This window comes from Trichoplusia ni, chromosome 3 (genome assembly GCF_003590095.1).
Source record: "Trichoplusia ni isolate ovarian cell line Hi5 chromosome 3, tn1, whole genome shotgun sequence".
Taxonomy (NCBI): Eukaryota; Metazoa; Arthropoda; class Insecta; order Lepidoptera; family Noctuidae; genus Trichoplusia; species Trichoplusia ni.
In genome coordinates, this window is record NC_039480.1 from 12,287,921 (window position 1) to 12,312,974 (window position 25,054).

Below are 25,054 nucleotides of genomic sequence, written 5' to 3' on the forward strand. Positions count from 1 at the left end.
CTTATATCTTCTACCCACGGGTACGAAGTCGCAGGCAACAGCTAGTTTGTCAATAATTTGGTAACTTACCAGAATTAATATTCTACAAGTCCCTTGATGTTGCATTGTCAGTCAACGTCTGAAACCACTGGCGTCTGCTAAATCGAATATCAATCAATCATAATGATGACTGCGATGTGTTGTGACGTCTTAAAGCCGATGTAATAGTTCCTGATTGATAGGATATATAGATTTCATGGCCTAAGCGTTAACAAAGATGAGAGAACCTTAATCTTCGATATGCGACAAGTCTTCACTATCTCCATACATACTCAAAAAGATTGATTACTTATAATAATATATCAATAGCCTTTTAGGGTTTCTTTAGCTACCTGTACCTTAAAACTTATACTGCATAAAACTTTTATTTAATTATTTCTAGGATAGCACAATAATTCGCCACCAAATTGTATAAAAAAAAAAACAATTTTTACAAATTAGAACACACAAAGTTCAAAAACGATACTTTTAATATTAAATTCAAAATACCAGTATATAATCGTATAAAGCACATAGATTTTACAAAACAATCATACAATATTTTCATTTATAAATGTTAGCAATAAAACGCGTTACATACAATTAAAAACAAATTGGAACCTTATTATTCATGAGAGGTTCATTAATATTCTAATGGACGTAAAAGTTTCGAAATGGAGATTCTCGTGCCCTTTTCTTTTCAAATGTTTAATGGATCCAACCCTCTTTATATTTCATACATTATGTTTTGTTGTTATAATGTTTGCATTCGTTTGTTCGCATAACACACCTTTTGCGTCAATTGAGCGTTGAATTTGTTGAATATATTATTTACGGACAATACCAGGATTATTCACAGAATGAATTTTAAATGTAGAAGTTACGTTGTTTGAAAGTGATGATTAGGCGTTATTATTTTTCAATCAACAACATTTTTTTTTAATAAAATGAAAGGATTAACGAAAGAGTTTTCTATCTTTGTTCAAATATCGAAATCCTGAAATCCTAAAGGATGGTTTGACTTCCTTGAGATCTGCGTTGGCTGTGCCGTCTTCGGCATGATAGATATTCGCCTATTGGTGAGGTGACGAGCGCTGTCGTCGACCCGTGCTCCCGGCATTACGGAGAATCGTCTGTAATCAACACCCCTTGAGAGATTAATTGACGTTGAGCCTGCGATGCGAAGCCTAAGGGTGTCATGTAGCTGGCTTAATCTACATGTGTATGTAAGCAAATAATTGTCAATCTGGATACACAATATGGTTTGATGACCGAATTATGTTGTGGATAATGAAGTGAATTAAACTATGTGTGCTTGTTTGATTAATAATATTTTGAAGACACTTGCTGTTTGGATTATTACGTGTATTAGTTAACGAACTATGGTGTCATTAGAAAAAAGGAACACATACTGTATAATATTTTTCATTACTAAATATGACTTTTTATTTAAATATGCGTCTATTTATTTATTGCTACTTTTAATTTATGTTCATTTTTGAACAAACAACAAACTTTATCTTTAGTGCATGATAATCGAGTATTACTTTATTATTTACATAAAAAATATAGTCATTTAATACTTCATTTCCAATTAATAATGTCTTTAGATACACAACCCTGTGATCGTAAGCATGCAAGTTAACATTCTACTTAGCATTATTAAGAACAAAACTCTCAACCTCGATGCAGGTATAAGAGACATCCTCTTGAACAGATGTCTGGCCGCGGAGCGTAAGTCATCATCTTGCATCAGGCTCAGCAAATCCTTTTCTCGTTTCTCAAGCGGAGCATCGGAGGCAATCACTTCTCCTTCAAGCGACACATTCACGCACTGTGAACAAAAGATTATCAACCATATTTTTAGTCGTGTAAGTTCTAATTTTGGATCAATTTTTTCTTCATTAATTGATTTCATAATAGTTTTTACTTCCTCTTGCTTATCCGGATTGCCTGAATGGTATGGACACAACCGAAGTTCTTAATTAGCTTATGATTAAGGTGGGCCAAAACTAGTCCTGCCATCCCGATAAATAAGCAAGATCTAGTTACATTTCTTATTATAAATATTTCTGCTTTACAATAACTGCATATAAACATAATTGCACAGCACTTCCAAGAAATGCAACCCATTAGAACTAAATCCAAAAATGGAAGCATGATAGGACTATTTTCGTCTTAAAATGTGTCCTTTAAATACGGAGACTTCACCAAAATAAAATTAGCCTCACATTTAAAGGGGTTAAACGTTTTTCTTGTCTTATATTTTCGGACTTGCCAGCTTAGCTCGGCTATGGAGCACTTAGCTTATTAAACGTGATTTACGAGAGAATTTTAGGTACCGACTTTCCAGACTTTCGTCTTGGATTTTATCATTTTTCAGGCTTATCTGTTATAAAATTACGACTTTTTTTCTCTTAAGAACTGAACGGAAAGGAACTGGTGGTGACGATGGCGGAATTCTATTACAGACATGGTCATCGGCCAGCAGCTACAAAAACCCAGTTGTGAGCTTAGTTCTAGTCTATTTGTAGTATGCACTGCTTTAGTTTATCGCGACAGAGCGCCCTAATGAGGTTGGTACATTTCGTACACTCACCGTATCATAAAATTCAGCGACCTCATGGTACCCACTGGAGCGCGCGAGGCCGGCGGCTTCAAGTAACACGGCTCGGGCTTCAGGCCGGTTGTTCTGCAGGAGATGGCAGCGAGCCAGCAGGAACAGGGCATTCAGAAGCCACACGCGTTGATTAGATGCTCGTGCCTCTGTATTATAATATTAAGATGTATTTGTCGTTTACAGCTTGTTGCTTGGTACGGGAGAGACTATTCATCACATGAAATATTGAATAATCAAGGCTCCAATTTAGTTAGTTACGTATGCGCTTGATCTTTTCTACATAACCAATATTGTAAAAAAATGAATACATTTTAACAAAAAAAACAATCTATGTAAGTAGTCTCACAGGCTTATTCATGATACATGTACAGTTTCTAGGGCTTAGAAAAAAGAAGGAAATTTATTTACACATAGCGTGTGAGAAAATGATTTCTTTCAATTGAAAATGTTGCTTCACATCATCCCTAAGGCATTATGAAATAAAAAGTGTACTTATAAGAAACTGGCAGTGTCATGTAAATATTTTATTTGCTAGAAATAAAATATTTTTCTCTGAAGTCAAATCTTATGAAAAAAATCCGAAACCTGTAAGCCTTTTCTATAGTACTGTATATGAAAAGTCTACAAAGTGACGTCACAATTCCATTACTTAAGTAAATAGTAGAAAAAACAACAGTCATGAAAGTACAACTTGATTAAATTATGGATTACTAAGACTTGCTGCTCGCGATTGTGTTTGGTTTTGAATTAAAGCTGAAGGCAATTTTCTATTTGAAATCGCATCGCATTTTTTAGAAGACAATTTGTATGGACAGCTCATTTACTCTTAAGTAAAATACAGTAAATACGAAATATTATATAGAGTCTATGACACAAATACATCATATACAGGTATATTTTTTGCATCGAATTTAAAAAAAAACTTAAATTTATTAATATTTTGTTTTATTGTACTGTGCAGTGAAAATTGTTTTTTTACTGGCCTGTTACCGTCTTGCCTATTTCTGTCTGAAGAAATAAAAACCGATTAAGTACGGGTCTGACTAGGGTTCCGTATGCGTCGAACGTTGGTCCGGGTAGGATTTGAATTATAAAATACAAAAATCCAGTTACTTTTAAACGGCAACAGAAATACCTCATCTGTGACACTTTACAGCAACCACATACAGCTCGGTGTTATTTAGACTGACAGACAGTAATAGGGTTCAGTATTTAAATTTTTACCTTTTCAGTACGGAACCCCAAAAAAAACAGTAAACGGAATACGTGACTGAATATACAGCTCAACAGTAAATACGTATTATGTCTCATACTAAAACCCTCCTCGCACATTTCAAACGGTATAAAAATGTATAAATCTCGTTCTCTGGTACACATTTGCGAACTTTGTCCATTACTTTAATGCTTTTAGCGTAGACCTACAATTTCGGGCATGAGCTGCCTTTTAATTTACTTAGGGATACTGTATGATGTGAACACTATATGTTTCTTTAACTTTCAGTAGTTGGAGTTTCTTGTTTTGCAACATGACAAGCAAGGAAGTTTATTTTGTCGAGTGAATTAAAGTCGCAGATGTAGAATAGTGTATACGCAGCGTAGTGTTTACGTCAATAGAAAAGAGATGACAAAAGAGATTATAGGTCAGTCACTTGACTTATTAAAATGGAATGGTTTTGGTAGACGTTAGCGCACTTTATCACATTATTCTCAATTCTCAATTCTTTATTGCGTACCATAATGTATACAAGTTGTTGATATCTAGATATTCGGTCACAATTATGGACTCTGTTGGGCACAGCATATATCATAAGTAGTAGGAGAGAGGAGGAAGAGCACTGAGTGTTAGTATGTAATTAGTTAGTTATTCCGATTTTCTTTTAATTTTTTTTTTGTTAATTAATTTAATATCTTAGGTTTATTAATCGGATGGTATGCTTTTTTATGTGTGTAATAATAAATTATCTTATCTTGGAAAGCTTTTATTTATCATTTAGGTATTCGTTTATGCTATGGTAACATTTAAGGAAATCTTTTAATTTATTTGTAAAAGTGGTACTTTTATTTAGATTTTTTATTTTTGCCGGTAGAATTACAGAAGCCATTACAATTAGTAATGTTCACAAATAACGGTTTCATAAATGACAAAATTATTATTATCATCCGACTAATGAAAGTTGCATTCTATTTTATAATCAATCAATAAACAAAGTTAACAACTTAATCGAACACCATTACTTAAAATGTAAATCTCTGAATTTATAAACAGCAGGACTCGTTTCGAGTTAGAATAATTTACTTTCTCGATTTAACGACTCGTTCATGAGCCTATAAATTGTTGGAACAGGAGTATTTCAGTGCTAACAAAGCGATAAATCCCGTTCTACTGTAAGTGTCGCAAATCTTACCGGTTTGACATTTGGAGGCGTAGACCCGGGCTTTCAGTGCTTGCTTAGTATCAACATTGAGGCGCGCTAGTTCGTGCAACAAGTAGCACCGTTCTGACTCCCGTGTGCTCATCGACAAGGCACGTTCCAGCGTCCGGAGACGAACTCTGGAAATAAACTAATATTGGTTATACGATAGTTTGTGAGAAACATGAGTTCGAATATTCACAAGGCATTATTATAATTGTCGTTTATATGTTATTTTAAGTCATATAAACTACGTATAGAATTAACAATTTGACATAACAAGAGATTGGAGCCAAGCTAGCCTGAGCGTAGACCAAGACCGAGAAAAATACACTTATAAAAACAAAAGTACCCGTGCTAAAGGATGATAAGCTTGGGTTTACGAAGATAATGACGTTTACAGTTACTACCGTAAAAGCATAAACAGCACCTCTACAACTCAATATTTATGGACCTTAAACCAAAAAAATGCTTCAAAGAGTTTGTCAAATTCTGCCATAAAACTAAATTAAATAAAGTGCAATGAATAATGCATAAATTTTCCGATTCTTAGGCACAATAGATAGCCAAGATTGGTATTATAGGAAGAATGCTGGGAGCATCTACTAAGTAGGTTAATAACAGCTTTGCGCATGACCATTAATCTACCTGCCAAGCTCGGCGATTGGCAATCGCGAGAGGAAGAGGCTCTATAGCTGTTGCCTTGAATCCAATATTGATAATAGAAAACTTAGTGCAGCATTTTTCTTATGTAATATGTAAAGAATTTTTTGTTGATTTGTTGTATGCTTCTTAAATAATGAATTGTTCTTGAGAATTGAATTAAAAAAAAATATATAATGGAAAACAAAATTTGATTATTTTCACTATTACTGTGTTTAAATTCTATACATAATATTTATAGGAACTATGCAAAACAAGTTTTCCTATTTATGTCCTATCTACAGGCATATAGTAGTGATTTAAAAAATGACTACATTCTTTCAGAGAACAATACAACGATTACTTAGCGTCTCGAGGAGGCGCGGGTGGTCTGACGCGCAGCACGGAGTCTCGGCTCGGCTCCCTGGACACCGCCATACCCAGGAGAATAAATGCCCTTCGTTCCCGGTCCGACTCGCTCATACTTTCCCGAACACGTTTCTGAACATAAAATAAGAAAAGATTTTTCACAGTCTACGTGACTTGGCAAACAAGCTCTATTAAACTTACCAGCTTCGTAATGCCCATAGCTGTACAATTTTTAATAAAATACAAAAATGAAGTTACCTGGTCTAGGAAAGCGTTTGCAACTATATCGTGAAGTTTTTGTAAGTATTTATCTTTTCCAGGGAGTAAGTTGGCTGGTTTCCTTGTTATTTGTTCCATGCCGAACTCGGCGTGTTCGACGCACTTGGCTGTGTCTCGTTCTTCGTAGATTGATTGAGCTGTTTGTATGAGGCGGCGTGCGTCAGTGGCGTGCTGCAGTTGCGTGTGTGTCAGTTGCTCTTTACGAGCTAGTGACAGCCGAGCCCGAGCCGCGGCTTCCAATGCGCGAGCAGCGTAAAGTGGCCTGCGTTCACGTAGCACCGCCTAATTCGTTAAATCAACAATTAAAACTTGTACAGAGAACGTACGAAAACGTGACGGGCTTACGCAATACCAACATCTACAAACAATACAGCTAGGTGAATACGTGAACAACACAAAAACTCTGGCAAATACCGAATTCTGAAATACCTACATCGCTAAAACTTTTGCTGTTATTCAATTAAGCTTACATCGGCTCTACGAGGGTTCGCTGAATACCAAATCAACTACAGGTTTAGATTTCAATCTATATAAGTGCTATAAATTTCAGTTTATTTCGGCGTTTAATAACGGAAGCGTGCAATGTATTCAATTTTGTGGGTCAACGGGTCGAAGGTTAATTTATTAAGTAAGGTAGAGTAAGATCGTACTTGTCGTTTCTCTACGTCCGCGAGCGCTTTATGGGCTAATTCTTGCAGCTTTTGCGATCCTTGTTTATTGGCGGAGACCAATCGTTCGTCCTTACACAAGGCCGTTAAGAAATATTTGTCATGTGCCATTCGCTCCAAATATTTCGAAGCCATTAAGCGGGAGATTTGTTCGGCTCTCTGTTTTTCTGCGCGGGATATTTCTTTGACCTAGAATTACGGTTATTGCCAACATATATTTTATTTGTCGTTGTAAACAAAGACGTTTTTATACTTTCGTGAATGAGGTATGGTTTCTTAACGTAAGTCTTGTCATAAACTGGTACATTCATAAAACAGAATGTTCTGCGTTTTTTTCCGAAAGTATAATATACATAAAAGTAAAAATTTTATTTTGCTTTATAATCAGTGTACAGGATGTAGGAAACATGTACAGTTACAACTCAACAGTTCTAAAGACAGCGATTTATAGGTTATCGTGTTTATTTATAGGGAAATTACGATGAAACAAAAAATACAAAGTGCACCTGTTGTTCCTTCTGCGGCTGCATCCGTCTCTGATGTGGTACTTTAGGAGTTTCCGAGTCCACGGAATGCCGCTTCATCTCAACATTGGTTAGGAGCGTCACAGCTGTGGATAACACTTTACTTGCCGTCTTCCCAGCACATTCTCTGACCTAATAATGTTTGTAATATATCTGTAGGAGGTGACGCAAACTGGTATTTTGGATACTGGTATATTATATTTATCTCAGAGTAATTTTACTTTATATTAAAGAGGGTTGAATTATCAGTTTTGTTATTAAACTGAAGCTAGTATTTAACTATGATTTTCTAGCTATATCACAAGCTATTTTTTTGTAAGATTTTGATAATTCCATAGCTTGGTAGATAAAAGTTATTCGGGTAATTAACGACAAAATTTCAACTGGTTGATAAAGGGTCTAAGTTTGCCTGCATAAAACAAATGGATCAAAACATTAAATATTAAAATAAAATCGCCGATCTATAAAACGGAACGCAGACCTGAAATATTTTATTTACTTGTAAGTATTCCATAGCAGAAAGCGTTTGACAAAAGGGTGGATTCCCTAACCCTTCCCAGCGATTCCGTAAAATCCTCACGATAGAGGGTCTTAACAAGACCCTATTAGTGATGTCCTTTAAAGGGTTGAAGATGTAAAATAGAACAAGTAAACGTATCTTTGTACCTACGAGTGTATTGTTTTTGTCTTCTTTTGTTCGTTTGTATAACGATTTCTAACAAAATGTTGTGACTAATTTCTCGATTATAACGATATTAGTTCTTTTTGTTCTTGTAAGGTCACTAAGAGCCATAGACAACAGTTTTTACCCGTCGGTGGTTCGATAGCGGATGACCGGTCAATGCATTATTCAAACCCGAATAATTCGTTTTCATGTACAACTCAAACTACTGTTATACATAAAACTGTCTCTGAGTTTTAATGGTTGGCGTCGTTCCTTGTAATCCTTGTTCCTTGTAATTTGAATACAGAAACGAATACTTTAGCTAAAGTGGTAACAATGCAGAAATTAATTACTAACTTTGTCAGATATGTAGAGCGCACGTGGTTAGAAATTTCAAAAGATAGAGAGGTTTGGAAAGAAAATCGCTTCGCTCAGCAATGAGATCTCACACAATTGATTCTAAAAATAACCTACAACAAATACTCCTTACAAACAAATTTTAACGAATGATAAATATTTGAATACGCTACCGTTTCCTCAGCACATCTGGCACATTCGGCGAAGTCGGGTGGGAACCTCCTTATTCTCTGCCCTCTATGAGCCAGCACTAGAGCACGTTCAAACGCACATTTTTCGTATTCAGTCTGCGCTCGAATTTGCAAAGCCCTGGAATTTCGGGGCTCCAATCCTAAAGGAATTAATTTACTCGTGGTTTATCAAAAAACTTCAGGGATATATTATTTTATCACTATTTTTTTTTCAAAATGTAGTTGATTTTCCAATGAAACTTAATATTTTTATCACATAATCACTTATTTCAATATCAAACTGAAACATCAATTGTATGCTTTTTGAGAATTGAATTTTTCAACTAAAAAGTTGAGCAATATTATTACGCACATAAATGCCAGCGTTATAAAAACTGCGCATAGATCATTCCCGACGGCATTTAAAAGCTTAAAACAACGGACTATAACGGCATTAAAACGCTCCTAGTATTTTCAAAGAAAGCAATTTTCCTGACAACCCATTCGAACTTCGATATTACATAATATTTACTTTCCTAATCTGCGTCAAATTCACCTTAAGTACTTTTTATTATGTTCGTTATTCACTTAAGCCTTATACCTCGACAAGTTTTCTTTTCATAAGAGTTCTTTCATTCCATTCAAACACTTTAATTTAACGTCTATGAAAATTATCCAACCTACTTTGAATAGCCTGTTTTCTTTTATACTCGGGAGTGCTTCGAGCTCCATGTAAACATTTATGGGCAGTTTTTCGAGGCTAAGTGTTAATATCGGTACATAATTAATGTGTAATGTCGTAGAGATAGCAACAAAAGCTCAGAAAACTACCAGATTTTCTATTTGAAGATTGTTGTTATATAGGTTACCGTATCTAAAGTAAAAACGGATCCCTATTACTAAGGCCCATATCTGCCCATTTTTTGTTTGTCCGTCGTGCGTCAACCTTAACCTTAACATAGCTTGAGATAGAGCAATGTCATAAATGTGACGATTGTAAATTAATAGGTGACCATTTCTTTAAAAAAAATCTTTATCCTAATCATACGGAACAATAAATATTCCGATTCCAACTCACAAAACTTGAGCGGTTTTTTAACAATTTTAGTCATTTTAAAATCTGATTCAGGTAATCGACTTCCTTGCCAACAGTACCCGCCGCTTGTGCCGCATCTGCCAAAGCACCGGTGTAATGTGTTGATTTCGCCCTCGCCAAACTCCGACCCAGCAGGGAACGGACATCGGAACTCTGTAAATAAAAAATGCTGAATATTTACAACGGTTTCCTGACAAAATGAGCCAGATTTTATCGTTAAAACATGTTTAAATAAGGACGTTTCATATGCGGGCAACGAATATATTATGTTGACAAAATATTTCTCTTTTATGTGATTGAAAGCTTATTCGTGTATGTTTGCGTATGGTAACGTCTGAATAATTGCTATGAATAGACACTTTATGTGTAAATCGTGCTCCGTGTAAGGGTTTTGGTAGACACTGAGGCGTTATTTATTTTTTCATATCATAATGATTTTATTTACGAAATGTTTTGTGTATTTTTTACAAAGCGTTTTTCTTTTCTCAATCTATTCAATAGAATCTTTAAAAAATAACCTTAACTCAATAGTCGGTGTATAATATTTTGAAAAAGAAAAAATACTATAACCAATAACAAATTTCTATAAATCTAAACCCGACTGTTGGTTCATCTTAATTAAGACGATATGGAAATATCGTTTTGCCAAAGACAGATCAATTAGATGGCAATTAATAAACCAACAAAGATGATTGACTTGAGTAGGTTGCTTGGCCTCTACCATGAGCTGTTATCGTTGTGAAAGAGAGACACTGTTACGCTTAGTATGATAAGTTGTCTCGCTCACACTTTAGACCTATTTTGAGGTATCGTGGTAGAGGCTTTGAATAAGCACGTTATTAAAAAAATGAGTTTAGGTTATTGGTAGTTTTCATTGTTAATACTTTATGTTAAAAAAATACGTTCAATTCAGAAGTTATTGTAGCAATAACACCATAGTAAGCAATTAATAAACAATAAATTAATTAATTTTTGTTGAATTGTTTCTACTACATCAATTGTGTAATTAAAATATAATTAATACAATTATGACGTTAATTAACGAAATAACAAACAAAAACAAATATGTAGAAAACATGATAATTGTCAGCTATCGAATAATGGCTTTTATCTATCCAACAAAATTTAATTACAGGAATCAAATTATTTAGTTTATTCCATGGGAAACTATTTAAACGTGACACATGGTGTAATCGCTACCAATCTAACCAAGGAGTATCGTGTTGCCCAGGAAACTGGGTTTAGGAGGTCAGATAGGCAGTCGCTCCTTGTAAAACACTGGTACTTAGCTAAAACCGGTTAGACTGGTAGCCCAACATAGTTGGGAAAAGGCTAGGCCAATGATGTCATGGTGTAAACGCTACGTTCGGTTATATTGCAATCAGTATATAAGTAGTAATAAAATAACAAAACCAATAAAATAATTGCTGAGAAACGGCTATTCGTGTGTCGCAAAAAAAAAACTATTTTTTTGTCTTGAGTTTTACATACAGGTGAATCTATAAGCTCAAAAGAATCATAACTATCGGTCCCTATAATCGAATAACTTTTTATTGAAACTTAAGAAATACGGTTAAGTTTACAATAATATGCGTAGAAAACCTAGGCCTAACTCAAAAAATTTTAATATCACTTGGCAACTATTTTGCGTCGAACCAAAACAAAAAACATATACAACATATAACAATAGACAAAACCTTAACAAGTTAGCAATTTCATAAAAAAATATTGTAAAGACTAATTAAAAAAAAATAACTACATAGGCTTTCGCAGTTATTTTTTTTTATTAGTCATTCAGCAATTTGGAATAAAAACTACTGCGCCAAACTCGACGAAATTTTATGTGAGCAAATGACAGCTGCTTGACATTAATGAAAAAAAAGAAGAAAACAAAAACGGTTCATACAGTCAGTTCTAATGTATATAAAAAATGCAGACGAATTGTTAATCTGTTCCTTTATGAATTCGGTTGAAAATCTGTTTTAACCGTTGGTGCGTGAGGAAGGCAGTAGCACTAGGTACATACTAAAGCTATAGAGTAAATTGCTCACACACATAGACTATTAACAATCAACTAGATTGCTTCGTAGTATCCGACTACGAGTTGTTCGTACCACAGGGAAATTTAAATGATGTTGTTAGGTAAACTTATTTTTATATTCATTTATTTAGACAGAGAAAAAAATATAAATATGGTGGTTTCTTAGGTTTACGCGAATGTTAGACATTGAAATGAAACTACTTTTACGGATTTTATCGCGGTTTAATTTTAGATTTTAGTTCCCGACGTTTCGAAACCTTTGCAGGTGTCATGGTCACGGGCAGAGGTTTCGAAACGTCGGGAACTAAAATCTAAAATTAAACCGCGATAAAATCCGTAAAAGTAGTTTCATTTCAATATAAATATGATTACGGATTCCACATACCATACAATTGCGTACGAAGACGAAGTATAGGTAAATGCCGGAGGACAGAGCAAAGCGCAAATACGAACGCAGACCTTCTGCTGAAAATCTCGTTCGTTACAAAGCCGCGCGCAACCACTGCAACCATTTATGCCAGACAGCCAGAAGAAAGCACTTCCATGATAACCTCATCGATCGTAGCTCTGGCGATGTCTGGAAATTTCTGCGTTCGGTAGGGATTGGTAGGTCTAGCCTAGCTGCCGATAGTGACATTGACCTAACGGCCTTAAATCACCATTTCTCTCTTCCCCCTATTACTCTTGACTCCTCTACTAAATCTTCCACTCTACTTGAACTTACCTGTCTACCGGCTCCTCGCTGTCCATATTTCAATTTCTCTCTTGTTACTGAAGATGACGTCAGAAAATCTGTTTTAGCAATTTCTTCTTCTGCGATGGGTAACGACAATCTGTGCTCTCGTATGGTTTTCCCTATACTCCCACAGTTACTCCCCATTCTTACGCATTTATTTAACTTTTCCCTATCATCCAGTTCCTTTCCTACTGCGTGGAAACTCGCGCATGTCATTCCTCTCCCTAAATCCCCAAATCCATCCTCTTTCTCCCAATACCGACCTATTTCAATACTTCCTTTTCTCTCTAAAGTACTTGAGCACATAGTCCACCGTCAAGTTTCTGATTTTCTGACGTCTTTCAGTCTCATTTCCCCTTTCCAATCCGGTTTTCGTCCTGGCCATAGTACCGTCACAGCTCTCCTTAATGTCACGGATGATATCCGCTGGGCTATGGAAAATAAATCTCTCACTGTCCTTGTCCTTCTCGACTTCAGCTCTGCTTTCAATTCTGTGGACTTCGATATCCTCCTAGGAGTCCTGCAGGCTCTTAACTTTTCCTCCTCTTCCTTGACCTGGTTTGGCTCATACCTCCGGGGTCGTTCTCAGCGGGTCCGCCTTGATGAGAATTACTCTGACTGGTGCGATCTTGTTGCGGGTGTACCCCAGGGAGGCGTCCTTTCTCCTCTTCTTTTCTCAGTCTTCATTAACTCCATCTGTAAATTCATTTCCTCAACCTTTCACCTTTATGCTGATGACCTGCAGATCTATCGTCATTTTACCCTTCCTGAGGCTAATGCTGCCATAGATGCCATAAATCGTGACTTAGCCAGCATTGGCAAGTGGGCTAGATCTTATGGTCTTCTAGTTAATCCTGCTAAGTCAAAGGCCATGATTATTGGCAGTAGGCACTACCGCAATGCTATTGATCTGTCCTCCCTGATGCCTCTGTGTCTCGATGGTGAGGTGATATCCTACTCTGACACCGCTAAGAACTTGGGGGTGTTAATAGATTCACATCTCTCCTGGCGTGATCAGGTTAACGAGGTAAGTCGCAAAGTCCACTTTTCCTTCCATTCTTTGCGATGCCTACAAACCTTTCTTCCTCACAAGACCAAAATTTTACTAGCCCAATCCCTTATTCAGCCTATTATCGACTATGCCGATGCCTGTTACTTGGATGCCACCGAGGAGCTGCTAAATAAGCTTGAGAAGTTGCAAAATTTGTGTATCCGCTTTGTTTTTGGGCTCAGAAAATACGATCACATCTCTCAGTTCCGCAATGAACTCAAGTGGCTCCCGATTCGCCTTCGCAGGAACACTCGTATTCTATGTCTCCTATATAATGTCCTTCACAACCCACTTTATCCCTCCTACTTGCGTGACCGCTTTTCCTATATCCGCCCTCCTGATGCCCTTTGCAGATCACACCTTAAATCCCATCTCAAAATTCAACCTCACTCCACCGACTTCTATTCCTTCTCCTTCTCTGTCCATGCAGCGCGGCTGTGGAATGCGCTGCCGCCTAACATTCGCGACTCCCAATCTATCAGTATATTTAAACGTTGTGTCAAAGAACACTATCTTGCATCATTAAGATAGCTTAACGTCCTTGTCTTATGTTATATTATATATTTATATAAGTATATATTTTATAAATATTGTTTTATGTTGTGTATTTGTTATTGTCCTATATTTGTCTACACACTGTGTTTATGTTTCTTTTTGTCATCTCCTGTCGCAGGTCTGCTGGAAGAAATTTCTTGAGAAATAAGCAGTACCTTTGTACCTTCGGTGTTTTTCTTTTTATACGTGTTTTACTCTGTGTCTGTTGTGTGTACATAAATAAATAAATAAATAAATAAATATTCGGTATTAAATATTTGCAAATACTTCATTGAATTTTATGATAACGTAATCAAATTAAGGGTTTAACAAAGCGCATACAATTGGTTGAAATAAAAATATCGCCGTACTGTAAAACTGTTTGTTGGCAGAAATAGCGATTCGATAGTTGGTTATAATTAATGTGTTACTTTTGAACTAGCTTCGTGAAACCCAGAATAATTGAAATGCTTCGAAATCACACTCACTAATATTTTGGGGTTACCTATTTAATTAATTCTCATCTTTAATTAAAATTCTCAACCTGAAATAAACTACATTTCTATCAAGAAGGTTTTAATAGTGTTTCCAGTTCAAAATAATGACGTTGAAATAGAATCACGCATTCGTCGTTAGATAACTTCAAGCAAACGTTATTAACGCTTTAAGTACAACCCTTCACACGTCCTAATAGGAACGAACTTGCAAAAATCAACTTTCAGTCTTCAAAATAAAGTTTATTTTAACTTATGGGACTACATTTGGTAGGCTGTATGTCGTAACAAGGAACTTCCAAAAATCAACCTTATATCTTTGGAATAAAGTTTGTTTTAGTTTTTTATTTGAATTAGGTTGACTGTCTCTAATTGCATGTTTGCTGGGAAATAGAATGTGAATTTGTTTGTTTTTAACTTACATTCCATCGCAGAGCTTCGTTGTATGCTTGTAGAGACTTTTCAAACAGTTCCAGGCGTTGTAAGTAATTGCTGTAATATCAAAAAACTTTATACTTATGTTTAAAAGTCCAGTAAATCAACTGGGAATGTGTGGGAAACTTAGCTCATAACCTGTTGTAGCGGCAAGCGGTATTTTCTACTGAAATTATTATCGTGGAGTTTTTGTTTTATTTTATTGGTGTTAAAAAGTGCTTACGATATGGGTGCAAAAGTAATGGTGTAAAGAAAAGCGTTATTGGTTTGAAAAGTTTCTGTGGATGGAATAGAAGACTTACTTTAAGGATGTTTTAATGGTTTCCAGGAAAAAAGTAACAAATTTAATGGCACACGAAAATATTATGAAACGCTAACGCAAAACAAAAACGCAATACAATTATTACGGTTTTGCTGCCTCTCTCTTGCCCGTAAGTCTGTCTGTTTGTACCCAGATTGTATCTTTTCAACGCTTAAATTTTTCGATAATTTTTTGCAAACAATATGAAGAATAAACCAATATAAAGAATTATTATTTTTTGTGTGTGTGTTTTTAGCCTATTTATACTAAACCTTTACTGTCGCGATTCCAACCCGCAATTTTCTTACATTATTTTGTTAAAAGTTCTTACTTTTAAGTAGGTAAATTTTTAGTTATTCCTGTATCATAATGTTGTAACATTATATAAATGTAACATTATAAAATAGTAATCCTAGAATTTGTTTTAGCGATGCCAAAACCTACTCAACAAATAGATTTGGCACTAATTCTAAAACTGCTGATACCATTTAAGGTCATAAATATAAAATACGGTTTACCGATTTCATCCAAACCGCAGAGCAATAAGCTTTATTACGTGTATTATAGTGAACAATGTTTAGAACAATTATTATTTAGGTAGCACTAGTTTGTATTTAGTATTTCAAAACGATTGAACTGGCTACAACAGTGTAGAGGTTATGAATTCTACTACCGCCTATGAATACTCATATTATGACGATAAAGATTTTGTTATTGTTGGAACTATTGGTCTGACTTGTAAAATCTTTTAGTATTAGCCAAGTTATTGAGATGGACTATAGGATATATAGTTAAGATCACGCTGAAATTAATAGAAGCAGACCGGTCCAAATAAGTTTAGGATGGGATGATAGGATCTTTTATCCTCCCCAAAACGGGGAGAAGATACGTGCACACTATCTAAATAAATAAATCGAAATATTTAATCAAAAACATTCAAGCTGCATGTACATTGACAGTCAGACTTAGGATAAAAATTCGTGGATCGCACAAACGTTTTTCCTATGGGGAGTTTGAAAACAGGACTCGTCGCGCTTATGGGTTTGGCATAGTGTCATCAACCACTCAGCTATTCGTGCAGTCGGTATACTCAAGCTCAGCAGCTAGTGTCATATCAGATTCAAGGTACGAGGGCATACTAGCACTCCTTAAAATACAATAGTAAGAGTAGTGGAAGTGAGATAGAGCGCTACACGAGTTAGAGCAGCATCTCTTTCTATTCCACAACTGCAATTGTCTTACATCAAGAGGTAGTGAAAAGCCTGTTCATTATTAACATGCAATCTCTCGGTTCAGTTCCTCGTGACAATATTACAACAATGATATTACTAAGAGATGTTAGTGTAACACTGCAGGGTAAAAGACTTTCCACTCAAATATCTATACCTAAATATAGCTGCTTTGACACTAAGTCGAGTTTGTCTTGCGAGTTTGGTGATGAATCATTATATTGTATCTAATAGATACGGAAATATTAATATTTAACAGTAAATATGTTTCTTTTTTTTTGTAGAAAGAGACTACACGGACAGCCGAGTGGCTGACCACGGACAGCCGAGTGGCTGACCACGGCCAACCCACGACTTGTCAAAATATTTTGATCCCCACGTAGGACAAGTGTGTACTAAATCTGGGTGCCTTTATGCAAGTGACTAGGATGTTTGTACAACTCCCGGGACACAAGGACTACATTTCTTTCGCGGGAGTCGTTTTTCTTAGCTTTAAATTTCATTAATGACAATTTTAGGATAACGTAAACATCGGGCAAAAGATACTCATGCATAAATCAGTAAAACAAACAAGTTCACACACACTATTCATACTATATTCTACAGTAAAATACTAGCTGTTTATGAAACATACCCGCGTTCTCGAAACACGTTCACCGCGTTACATATTGGACGATCATCCTCTAATTTCTTCATACTCCCAACAAATCCTTCTGACTTTCTTTGACAACCGTAATCGTTTTATTACATTGAGTATTCACAAGTAACAAATTTCTGTGAATCTAGGTGACCTCGATCGTATGCAGTATAAAATTTTGTGGCTTGCGTCGATTCTAAATTATGACATTCAAGGAATTAAATTTTATTATCTGTTGTTAAGTTTATGACGGAATTTACGGTGGATGAAATTCATGTTGGGAGCTTTGGTCGTATTTAATTGTTACATTCTTATCTTTGTATGCTTTAAAGATATTTTTTAATCTTATATCTCGTTTTTATTAACGGGAAAATTCCGCGATTATTGTTGCAAAATATCTTTATTTTATTACATTATTGCGGTACGTAATATGTATTGTCGTTTTGACAACAATACCGAACGTCTGGCTATCGGTTTGCATATACACTACTAACATTCATATTATAAGCCTTTGTTATGAGCTGTCTAGAAACCATTCGCAGACAAATGTTGAAGTTTATTGTCATTCATCCTGTTCGTGAAATATCCAGTCAGACCATGTCTTGTCTTTGTAACGGAATTATACCCATCGTGATACTAGTTTTAAAAAATAAAACGTTTACATCTGTGGAAAAGAGACGGTGAATTACAGTGCTATAGCAGCATCTCTCATGCACGACTACAAAGGTCCTTTAAGAGGAAGCTGGTCCTCACTAAGTATTAAGTCTCCTCTAAGAAGTTTAAACTTGCAACTTGAGATACGGAACTTCGTTTTACAAAGATTTTAATGTTTGTTAAGCTAGACTTGTTTTTCGCAAACGTTCGATTGTGAAACTTGAGACAGGCGTTGGAACGATTTATGTATTTTTAAGTCAAATTTATTTACCAGCTATTATGACATGAATAACAAGGTTTGGTTTTGGCAAAAATATCTACTGTAGATACTTAAGTATTTGGCAGGTATTTATTGTATGGTACGAAAGGCGTGCGTATTTTTACTTAGACTTAAAAAATTATCAACTCTTCAGGCTTTTCTATTTTCTAACAACAATTTATTTGCATAAGTATGTCCAAAGTACCTAAGCAAATAGCTCAAAAAAAATGGTTTCGAGTTTCAGGACTAAACGCTAATATTTCATAACTAAGCGATAATGTTTAAAACTTTCATTCTATACTTAAAGGCTGTTCAAATATTTTATTTTCTACTTCATAAACTTTGTACCAATCACGGGCTAATCTTAATATTATTGGCGTCGCTTCACAAAACTTAATAGCGTATGTCTTCGACTTACTTGGATCATTTGTTACTCGATGAGCTGCGTACAATGTCCATCCTGTCCCTTTTTTTAAGTTATTGGGCATAAAGTACATAAATAAAGGGAGCTTAGAATGTCTTAAAGGTTTTTTTTATGGATTATTTTCGTTTTTTATAAGAGACGTAGCTATACGTGCGGTTTATTTTTAAATCATATATGTACTTATAAAATTTTCACTTTAGAAGATATATTATATTTGGTCATCCCGCCAAATTCAAAGTGTGCAGGGTGTCGCGGATTGAATCCCCGCGTAGGACAAGTATTCATGCGATGTTTGTTCTGAGCCCGTTTGTCTTTGTGCATGTGGCTTGAATGTTTGCTAAGCCCTCCGACACCAGAATTGAAATTTCTTATTGCGAGAGTTCTTTACGTGTTTGATTGAGTTGAAAACAACATTATAATATATGCATTGTTTAGTGTTTTGTAAGACCAATCCAAATATCACAATACGTGCATATTATTTAGCGTACGTGATACCAGTTTGACTTTATTGCTTGGAAACACACAACTTATTACCGACAATTGTATATACATATTATACTTATGTACAATTTCAACATTGCCATTACTCACTTAATAGGTCCTTTAATAGGTCCTTTGATAAGATGAAACACAACTGCGGCAGTCACGACAGTTAATGTTTAGTAGTAACTGATTCCTGGAAAACTATACTATTGCGACTTCACCTTCTATTACTGCCGTATATTCATGCGAGGAAACGGTATTGAAGTATATTGTATATCAACCATAATAACTTCAGACAAGAAATCCTTTGTAACACCAACGTATGAAGGTAGTATATAGATTGTTTTTTAATACTCAGAAAGTCCTGCGAGTCGTGTAGATAATATATTCAATTAAATACAAATAATACGATGAAAATAATCAATTCTCAGACAGTACTTGAGCGTGCGACTCTTGGCTATACTCGCCAGATTTACCGACTAAGCTAACGAGGACTCTGACAAATAATCCGAATTCGTTCATTGCCTTGAGACACGTCTTAGGGACGGGACCTGAATTCAGACTGACTAATATTTAGCAGTTCTAAAAGCGAGATAACGCATAACACATTATAGAGCAACAACTCTCTTCCACAACTGCAACAGTTTTACTTCAAGAAGCGTTAATATACCCTCTGTATAATAAAACAACTCAGCTATAAAATATCAAAACATGAAAAGTCGCTCTGTTTAAGTTCCATAAGACTTATGGAGAGAGTAAAGATATGTTATGGGAGGATCTTATAAGTAAATTACGTATTCTTTGTGGGCGGATTTACGGCGACGCGACGTGTGTAGTATTAGGGTGCGAGTATATTGAGTCGGGACGCGACCTTCGATATACGGTGATTAAAACTTTATCATCACCTATCATTTTCATAACTACGTTGGGGTCGGCTTCCAATCTACTCAGTACCAGTATTTTGGGGCGAGCGTCTATCTGACCTCAGCTCAGTTACCAGTGCAACACGATACCTCTTAGTTAGACAAAAAAGCTAGGATCCACAATTAAACGTGCCTTCTAAAAGACACGTTATATCATAGATGATAATCTGTGCAGTTTTAGCTTAACCACGAGCTAAAAATGATTAATATATTTAAATTCCCCTTTATGAGAACAAGTCGCATCGCAAATCGCTAGGCACTGTAACCTCGGCCTTATGAGCATCGCTTTCAAAGGTGTACTGAGTTATTGTAAGGTTCTTATTGCTTTACACTCAGAAGTACCTAAACGTGGCTGTTTTGATGCAGCTCAGTAGAGCAGGAAATTAATTAGAAGGTTTTGATTTTAGTTGAAGGTATACCTACATTTTCCTTTATAATAATGTAAAGGAAAATGTAGGTGTGTTACTTTTGAAAGTGAATGTTAAAAGTATTCATAGTATTTTTTTGCTAACATAATGTAGTTGTAAAGGCCTGAATGTCGCTTCTGTGTCTAGAAATGATAAATTTTCTTGAAGAAACCTGTGAGCAATAATAATTTTAAATAAAAAATGGGTTTAGTATTCATATTTTCTCTCTCTCTCTCCCTTTCTCTGTGTATTTTTAAAGACTCAATTTTCAAGGTCAAGGAAAAACTTTTTAATTTATGTTCATCAGAAACAACTTAAATTAAATAAAGTCGACAACTTCATTCTAAGGTTGTCTAAAACAATTTCTCTTATACTGTTTTGAACTGAATAATCATTATAATTACAAAGACGCCCTATTAGTACGATTACAACGAGAAGGCTTTCAAGGATCCTTGAGCCGTTCATATGGAATGGTTTGCTCTACATTATCTGCCTACCTTCTATGTATCTCTTGAATTTACTTAACACAAGTTCAGCTGATTTTGACGTGAACACATCAGTTAAGTACCCAAGTTGTCATCTGTGTATATAACTTGCAGGCCTACTACCACATCTTTGATAACGAAAATTGCTGTTGTAAGAGAGAGATAGTGCTCTACATTGCGTAGAGCGCCATCTCGCTCTTACAACGGTAAAAGTCACATTTTAAACCGTCCTCTGGCCTTGTTGAGTAAAACAATCACTTTTAGTTTATCTTAGATCGTCTTTGGCTGGACATTGGTCATTTTTCTGTTTTTTAAGGTCAATTTTGTTTCATCTGTATAGTACAGATAGCGGAAGAACTTGTTTTTTAGAATGCGGTAATCTCAGGAAAGAGTGGTTTGATTTGTTGAAAAATGGTAATAATATTTATTTAATTAAATAAGCTAACAGTAACAAGTAACAAGTACTTAATTTTAAATAAAGATGCCTTTCTAATATATAATTTCAGTGAATATATTAGGAGAAATCAGTTTTAAAAAAGCCCATACAACTGCAACGATTGTAAAAATCTTAATGTATGTAATTCATAACATTACATGTGACGAAGTATAAGCTCTAAAGCAGTTAAAAAGCCTTACTAAGCCAAGATTTTGATATATCGGAGTCATTTATTTGCAAGGATTCTATTCAATAATACTTTAAGCTTTTTAGTGAAAGTCAGCACTTTATTTCTATTGTCTAGGCAAAAAAGTGATTACGCTCAACTACGAAAACTTTGAAATTTATGTTTTTGTAGTAAAGCCGAATTGATTTATTTTTTTATTTTGAGTTACTACATACATATTTCATCACTTAAATACTTTTGTGATAGATAGATTTTAGGCACTGATCCTGGCCTAAAACTTAACATTTCCAATACTATTTCGTTAAGTCCCAACCGACAATGCACTTCGCGTAGTCACGTAGTCGCTACGTCGCTCGTCGTTGCTATGAACCACGTAGTCGATGACATAAAATACCATATGATTTCATGTTTACTACGTTTTGGCTCAATGCATGAGGGTTTGCAATCAGATTATAAATTTAAAGTTGAACGGTAACTAATTGTTGTTTTACCTGAATTACTATTTTAAATATTTTGAAACGGAAAATAAGTGATTTGTGAAGTTTTAATTGTTTAGCAATAATGGTTTAAGACACACACCCTGGTGATGGACAAATTAAGGGGTCCATTTTTACTATTCAAGTACTAAATTGTAAAAATCTGAAAAAAATAATTAATACCAACCTGCAGCTTCAATATTCTTGTTGCTTAGCATTTATAAATCTTAATAGAACTAGTTTGACTCATGTTCAATATCATGAGATTAATCTCAGCCCTCATACACGATGTCACGATACATAAATAGTCTGTCTAACAATCAACCCCTTCGAAGAACCGAGGCGTAATTATACATGCTAGAGTTAATTCCATATATTGTGTAACAGTATCAGATATAAATAATAACTGGCCTTTAGTTAATTTACTGTTATGACAACCGAGAACATTGAAAAGGTCAACCAGTCATATTATAATAATAAACGCGAAAGCTTCTAGGTTTGTTCCTCTTTCACGCAAGATCTACTGAACGAATTTAGACGAAACTGATTATAAAGATAGTTTGTAACCAGAATTAACACTTAGGATCTTTTAACCCCAATTTGATATTCCCGTAGGATCGGTACAAATAAATTTATTTATGACGCAACATAAATGTGTGTGAATGCATACCATTACGGCCGTTGTTAACGTTGATCTTAAATCTTAGTATTGGTTGCTGGAACATCAGTTCAAATATGAGATAAAGTCTGGTGACAGAAATACTGACTGACGGACACACAACTTTGTTTCGACAAAAGGGTTATTTTTACCCCTTTGTGACGAACGAAACTAAAAAATCTCAATTAATCGTCCGCTGTCTACACATAAAATTTATAGATCTAAAACATCGTTTTATTAAGTGGATTGGGTAATAGGCAGTGGATTGTAAACTGTCAAAGCCCTGTAAAGTCGTATTTTTGTAGCTATCAATCGAACTAAAAGCAGCTGAAAGTAAAAATAACACTGTATTTTTACAACAGATGGGCTGGGAGTTGTTTTGGACTATTTTAGAGTTAAAATTTTGTTAAAATCCATATAGATATTCCATTAAAAGTAAAAATACAATTGGGTAAATGTTTTTTTTTTCACGAGTTTGTTTAAGTGTAAAAGCTACAACCAGCATTTGAGATTGAAGTTTTAATGTAAAAAGTGGAACCAAAATATTATCACAAGGTTTAAAATGTACATTGTTTGATATATTACTTGCTCGATATATATCTAGATCCTTTTTAAAATATCTGGTTATGTCAGCTGTCATGTTTTTCTCAACAAATGATTCATCTTTGAAATGTATTATATGTACATTTTGAGAAGCCTTTTACGTCTAGGTTATCTAAGTCCATTTAAATTGTATCATATTTCTACATTAATTTTGTTGTGTTGCTCTCCACCTTAATGTGTATATTTAAGATTTAGATTCTGGTGACTTGTTTACCTCACGCATACGTTTGAATCATTGAAGCAAGAGTGCAAAAAAAATATAGTTGTGGTTTAAACCGTAACTCGTCATAATGGCAAAGTGTGGGAGTAACCCAGTAGTATGTTGACATTGTGTTCTAATACAGCACTCACGTTCGGTTCGATTCTAACATTAGACAAACGTTTGTGTGATCCAAGAAGAATTAAACTTTTTAGTGCAGGGCAGGAGCCGAAAAACAAATGTGCTAAGTATATGATACTTTTTTTTCGTCGACGAACTATGTCGAATCTTCAGAACAAAACTACTTTATATCATTTGATATATGACCAGCGCACGACCGCATTACTTCAGACCCACTTGATATTCACTGATTCAAATGGAATTTGGGAAATCAACCAAGGAACGCGAGCCTATTTTCTATACGAAACTCTTTCAAGTGAATGCAGACATAAATAGAATGGGTAAATGGTCTTGTGGAAGATCAAACATTTTATGTTGGCTGTCATATTTTCGGTTTGGATGTCGAAAAGGCAGTTTCTAACAGATTTGGTACCTAAGTTCCAAATAGCAACAGATACATATGCAGTAAAATAGTTTTGTTTCTTGTAATGTGGTTCTATGAGATATGCCTACAGTTTCAAAGGCCTTAACCTTATCTTCAAAGACCTCTACTTTTAGCGATAAATACTCATCTTTTATCAAAGAATATCTAACTATCAGTTATGACAATTTTTACAAGGGAGAACGCTAAATAGTGCAGAGGTCAATTACTAATTAGCTACCTATTTCACCTACCGTTGTAATAAGACTGTGTTACGTTTACTTCATTGATTAGGTACTCGACCCTTTGTGGTTTTTGCTGTTACTGTATTGTCTATAAATATGACTAATGCCACACGCAGCAAGACTTAGAGTACTTAATCCTTACACTAACCCATGCTCGACGCGGGGAACAAACTTACGACATGTCACTCACAGTTGATATAGCGTGGTGAACTTAACCACTCGGCTATCGATGCAGTCATTGTGGATATTTTGTTTTGTTATATTATATAGGTCCCAAGTTGTTTTAATTGAGTTTCATGAATCCTACGTGACTCCAAAACATCCGAAGAAATTTTGTTCAGTTTGCATTGGTGAACCTTCGAAACAAAATTTTGCCCATTAATATTATATGAAATTGATGTCAGCCCGCGTTATCGAGTTTTGTATTGCTATATCTTAGCGATTCCTTATCTTTACTTCCGAAGTTTGATGAAATCGTATTTGAATATAAAGTAGGCAAAAATTTAATGACGAAGAATTTTTGCATTTCGGCAAAATTGGAAGGAATTTAATAATAACAGCGAGAGTTTTGTGATATCGAGTTATTTTATTATTTGAAGATAACTTTGGGGGATGCGAAATGAGATAAAATGGGCATAGTTTTAAAGTGTTAACAAAATTGTTTTAATTTTGATACTTGTAAGATGTTCTGTACAGAATATGACAATAATATGGTAAAAATTAAGTGTGAAAGTTATATTAATGTAACAGTAGTTATTTTAATACTTTGTAATTTCAAATAACTAAGTAGTAGCTAAC

The 25,054-nt window shown here is 35.0% G+C and overlaps 1 protein-coding gene across 1 annotated transcript; it reads right to left on the minus strand.

The window, feature by feature from the left end:
• Nucleotides 1–508: 508 nt before the first annotated feature.
• On the minus strand, nucleotides 509–17,431 carry LOC113491947. Its single transcript, XM_026869162.1, has 12 exons — nucleotides 17,274–17,431; nucleotides 15,097–15,166; nucleotides 9,878–9,971; nucleotides 8,726–8,883; nucleotides 7,514–7,663; nucleotides 6,990–7,196; nucleotides 6,319–6,621; nucleotides 6,056–6,192; nucleotides 5,044–5,189; nucleotides 2,618–2,784; nucleotides 1,701–1,852; nucleotides 509–1,151 (listed from the first exon to the last, which is right to left on the minus strand). Exons 1-12 carry the CDS (start codon nucleotides 17,333–17,335, stop codon nucleotides 1,001–1,003), a joined length of 1,797 nt encoding a protein of 598 aa, XP_026724963.1. The 5' UTR covers nucleotides 17,336–17,431; the 3' UTR covers nucleotides 509–1,000.
• Between the last annotated feature and the right edge of the window lie 7,623 nt (nucleotides 17,432–25,054).

Bases quoted from the DNA above. Each gene is read 5' to 3' on its own strand.
- LOC113491947 (XM_026869162.1), bottom strand. From the start codon at position 17,335: ATGAAGAAATTAGAGGATGATCGTCCAATATGTAACGCGGTGAACGTG. The intron at 7,197-7,513 runs GTGCACTTTGTA...CCGTAATTCTAG, and splicing joins AGCCGCAGAAGGAACAACAG to GTCAAAGAAATATCCCGCGC. The intron at 6,193-6,318 runs GTAACTTCATTT...TTTTATGTTCAG, and splicing joins CAAACGCTTTCCTAGACCAG to AAACGTGTTCGGGAAAGTAT.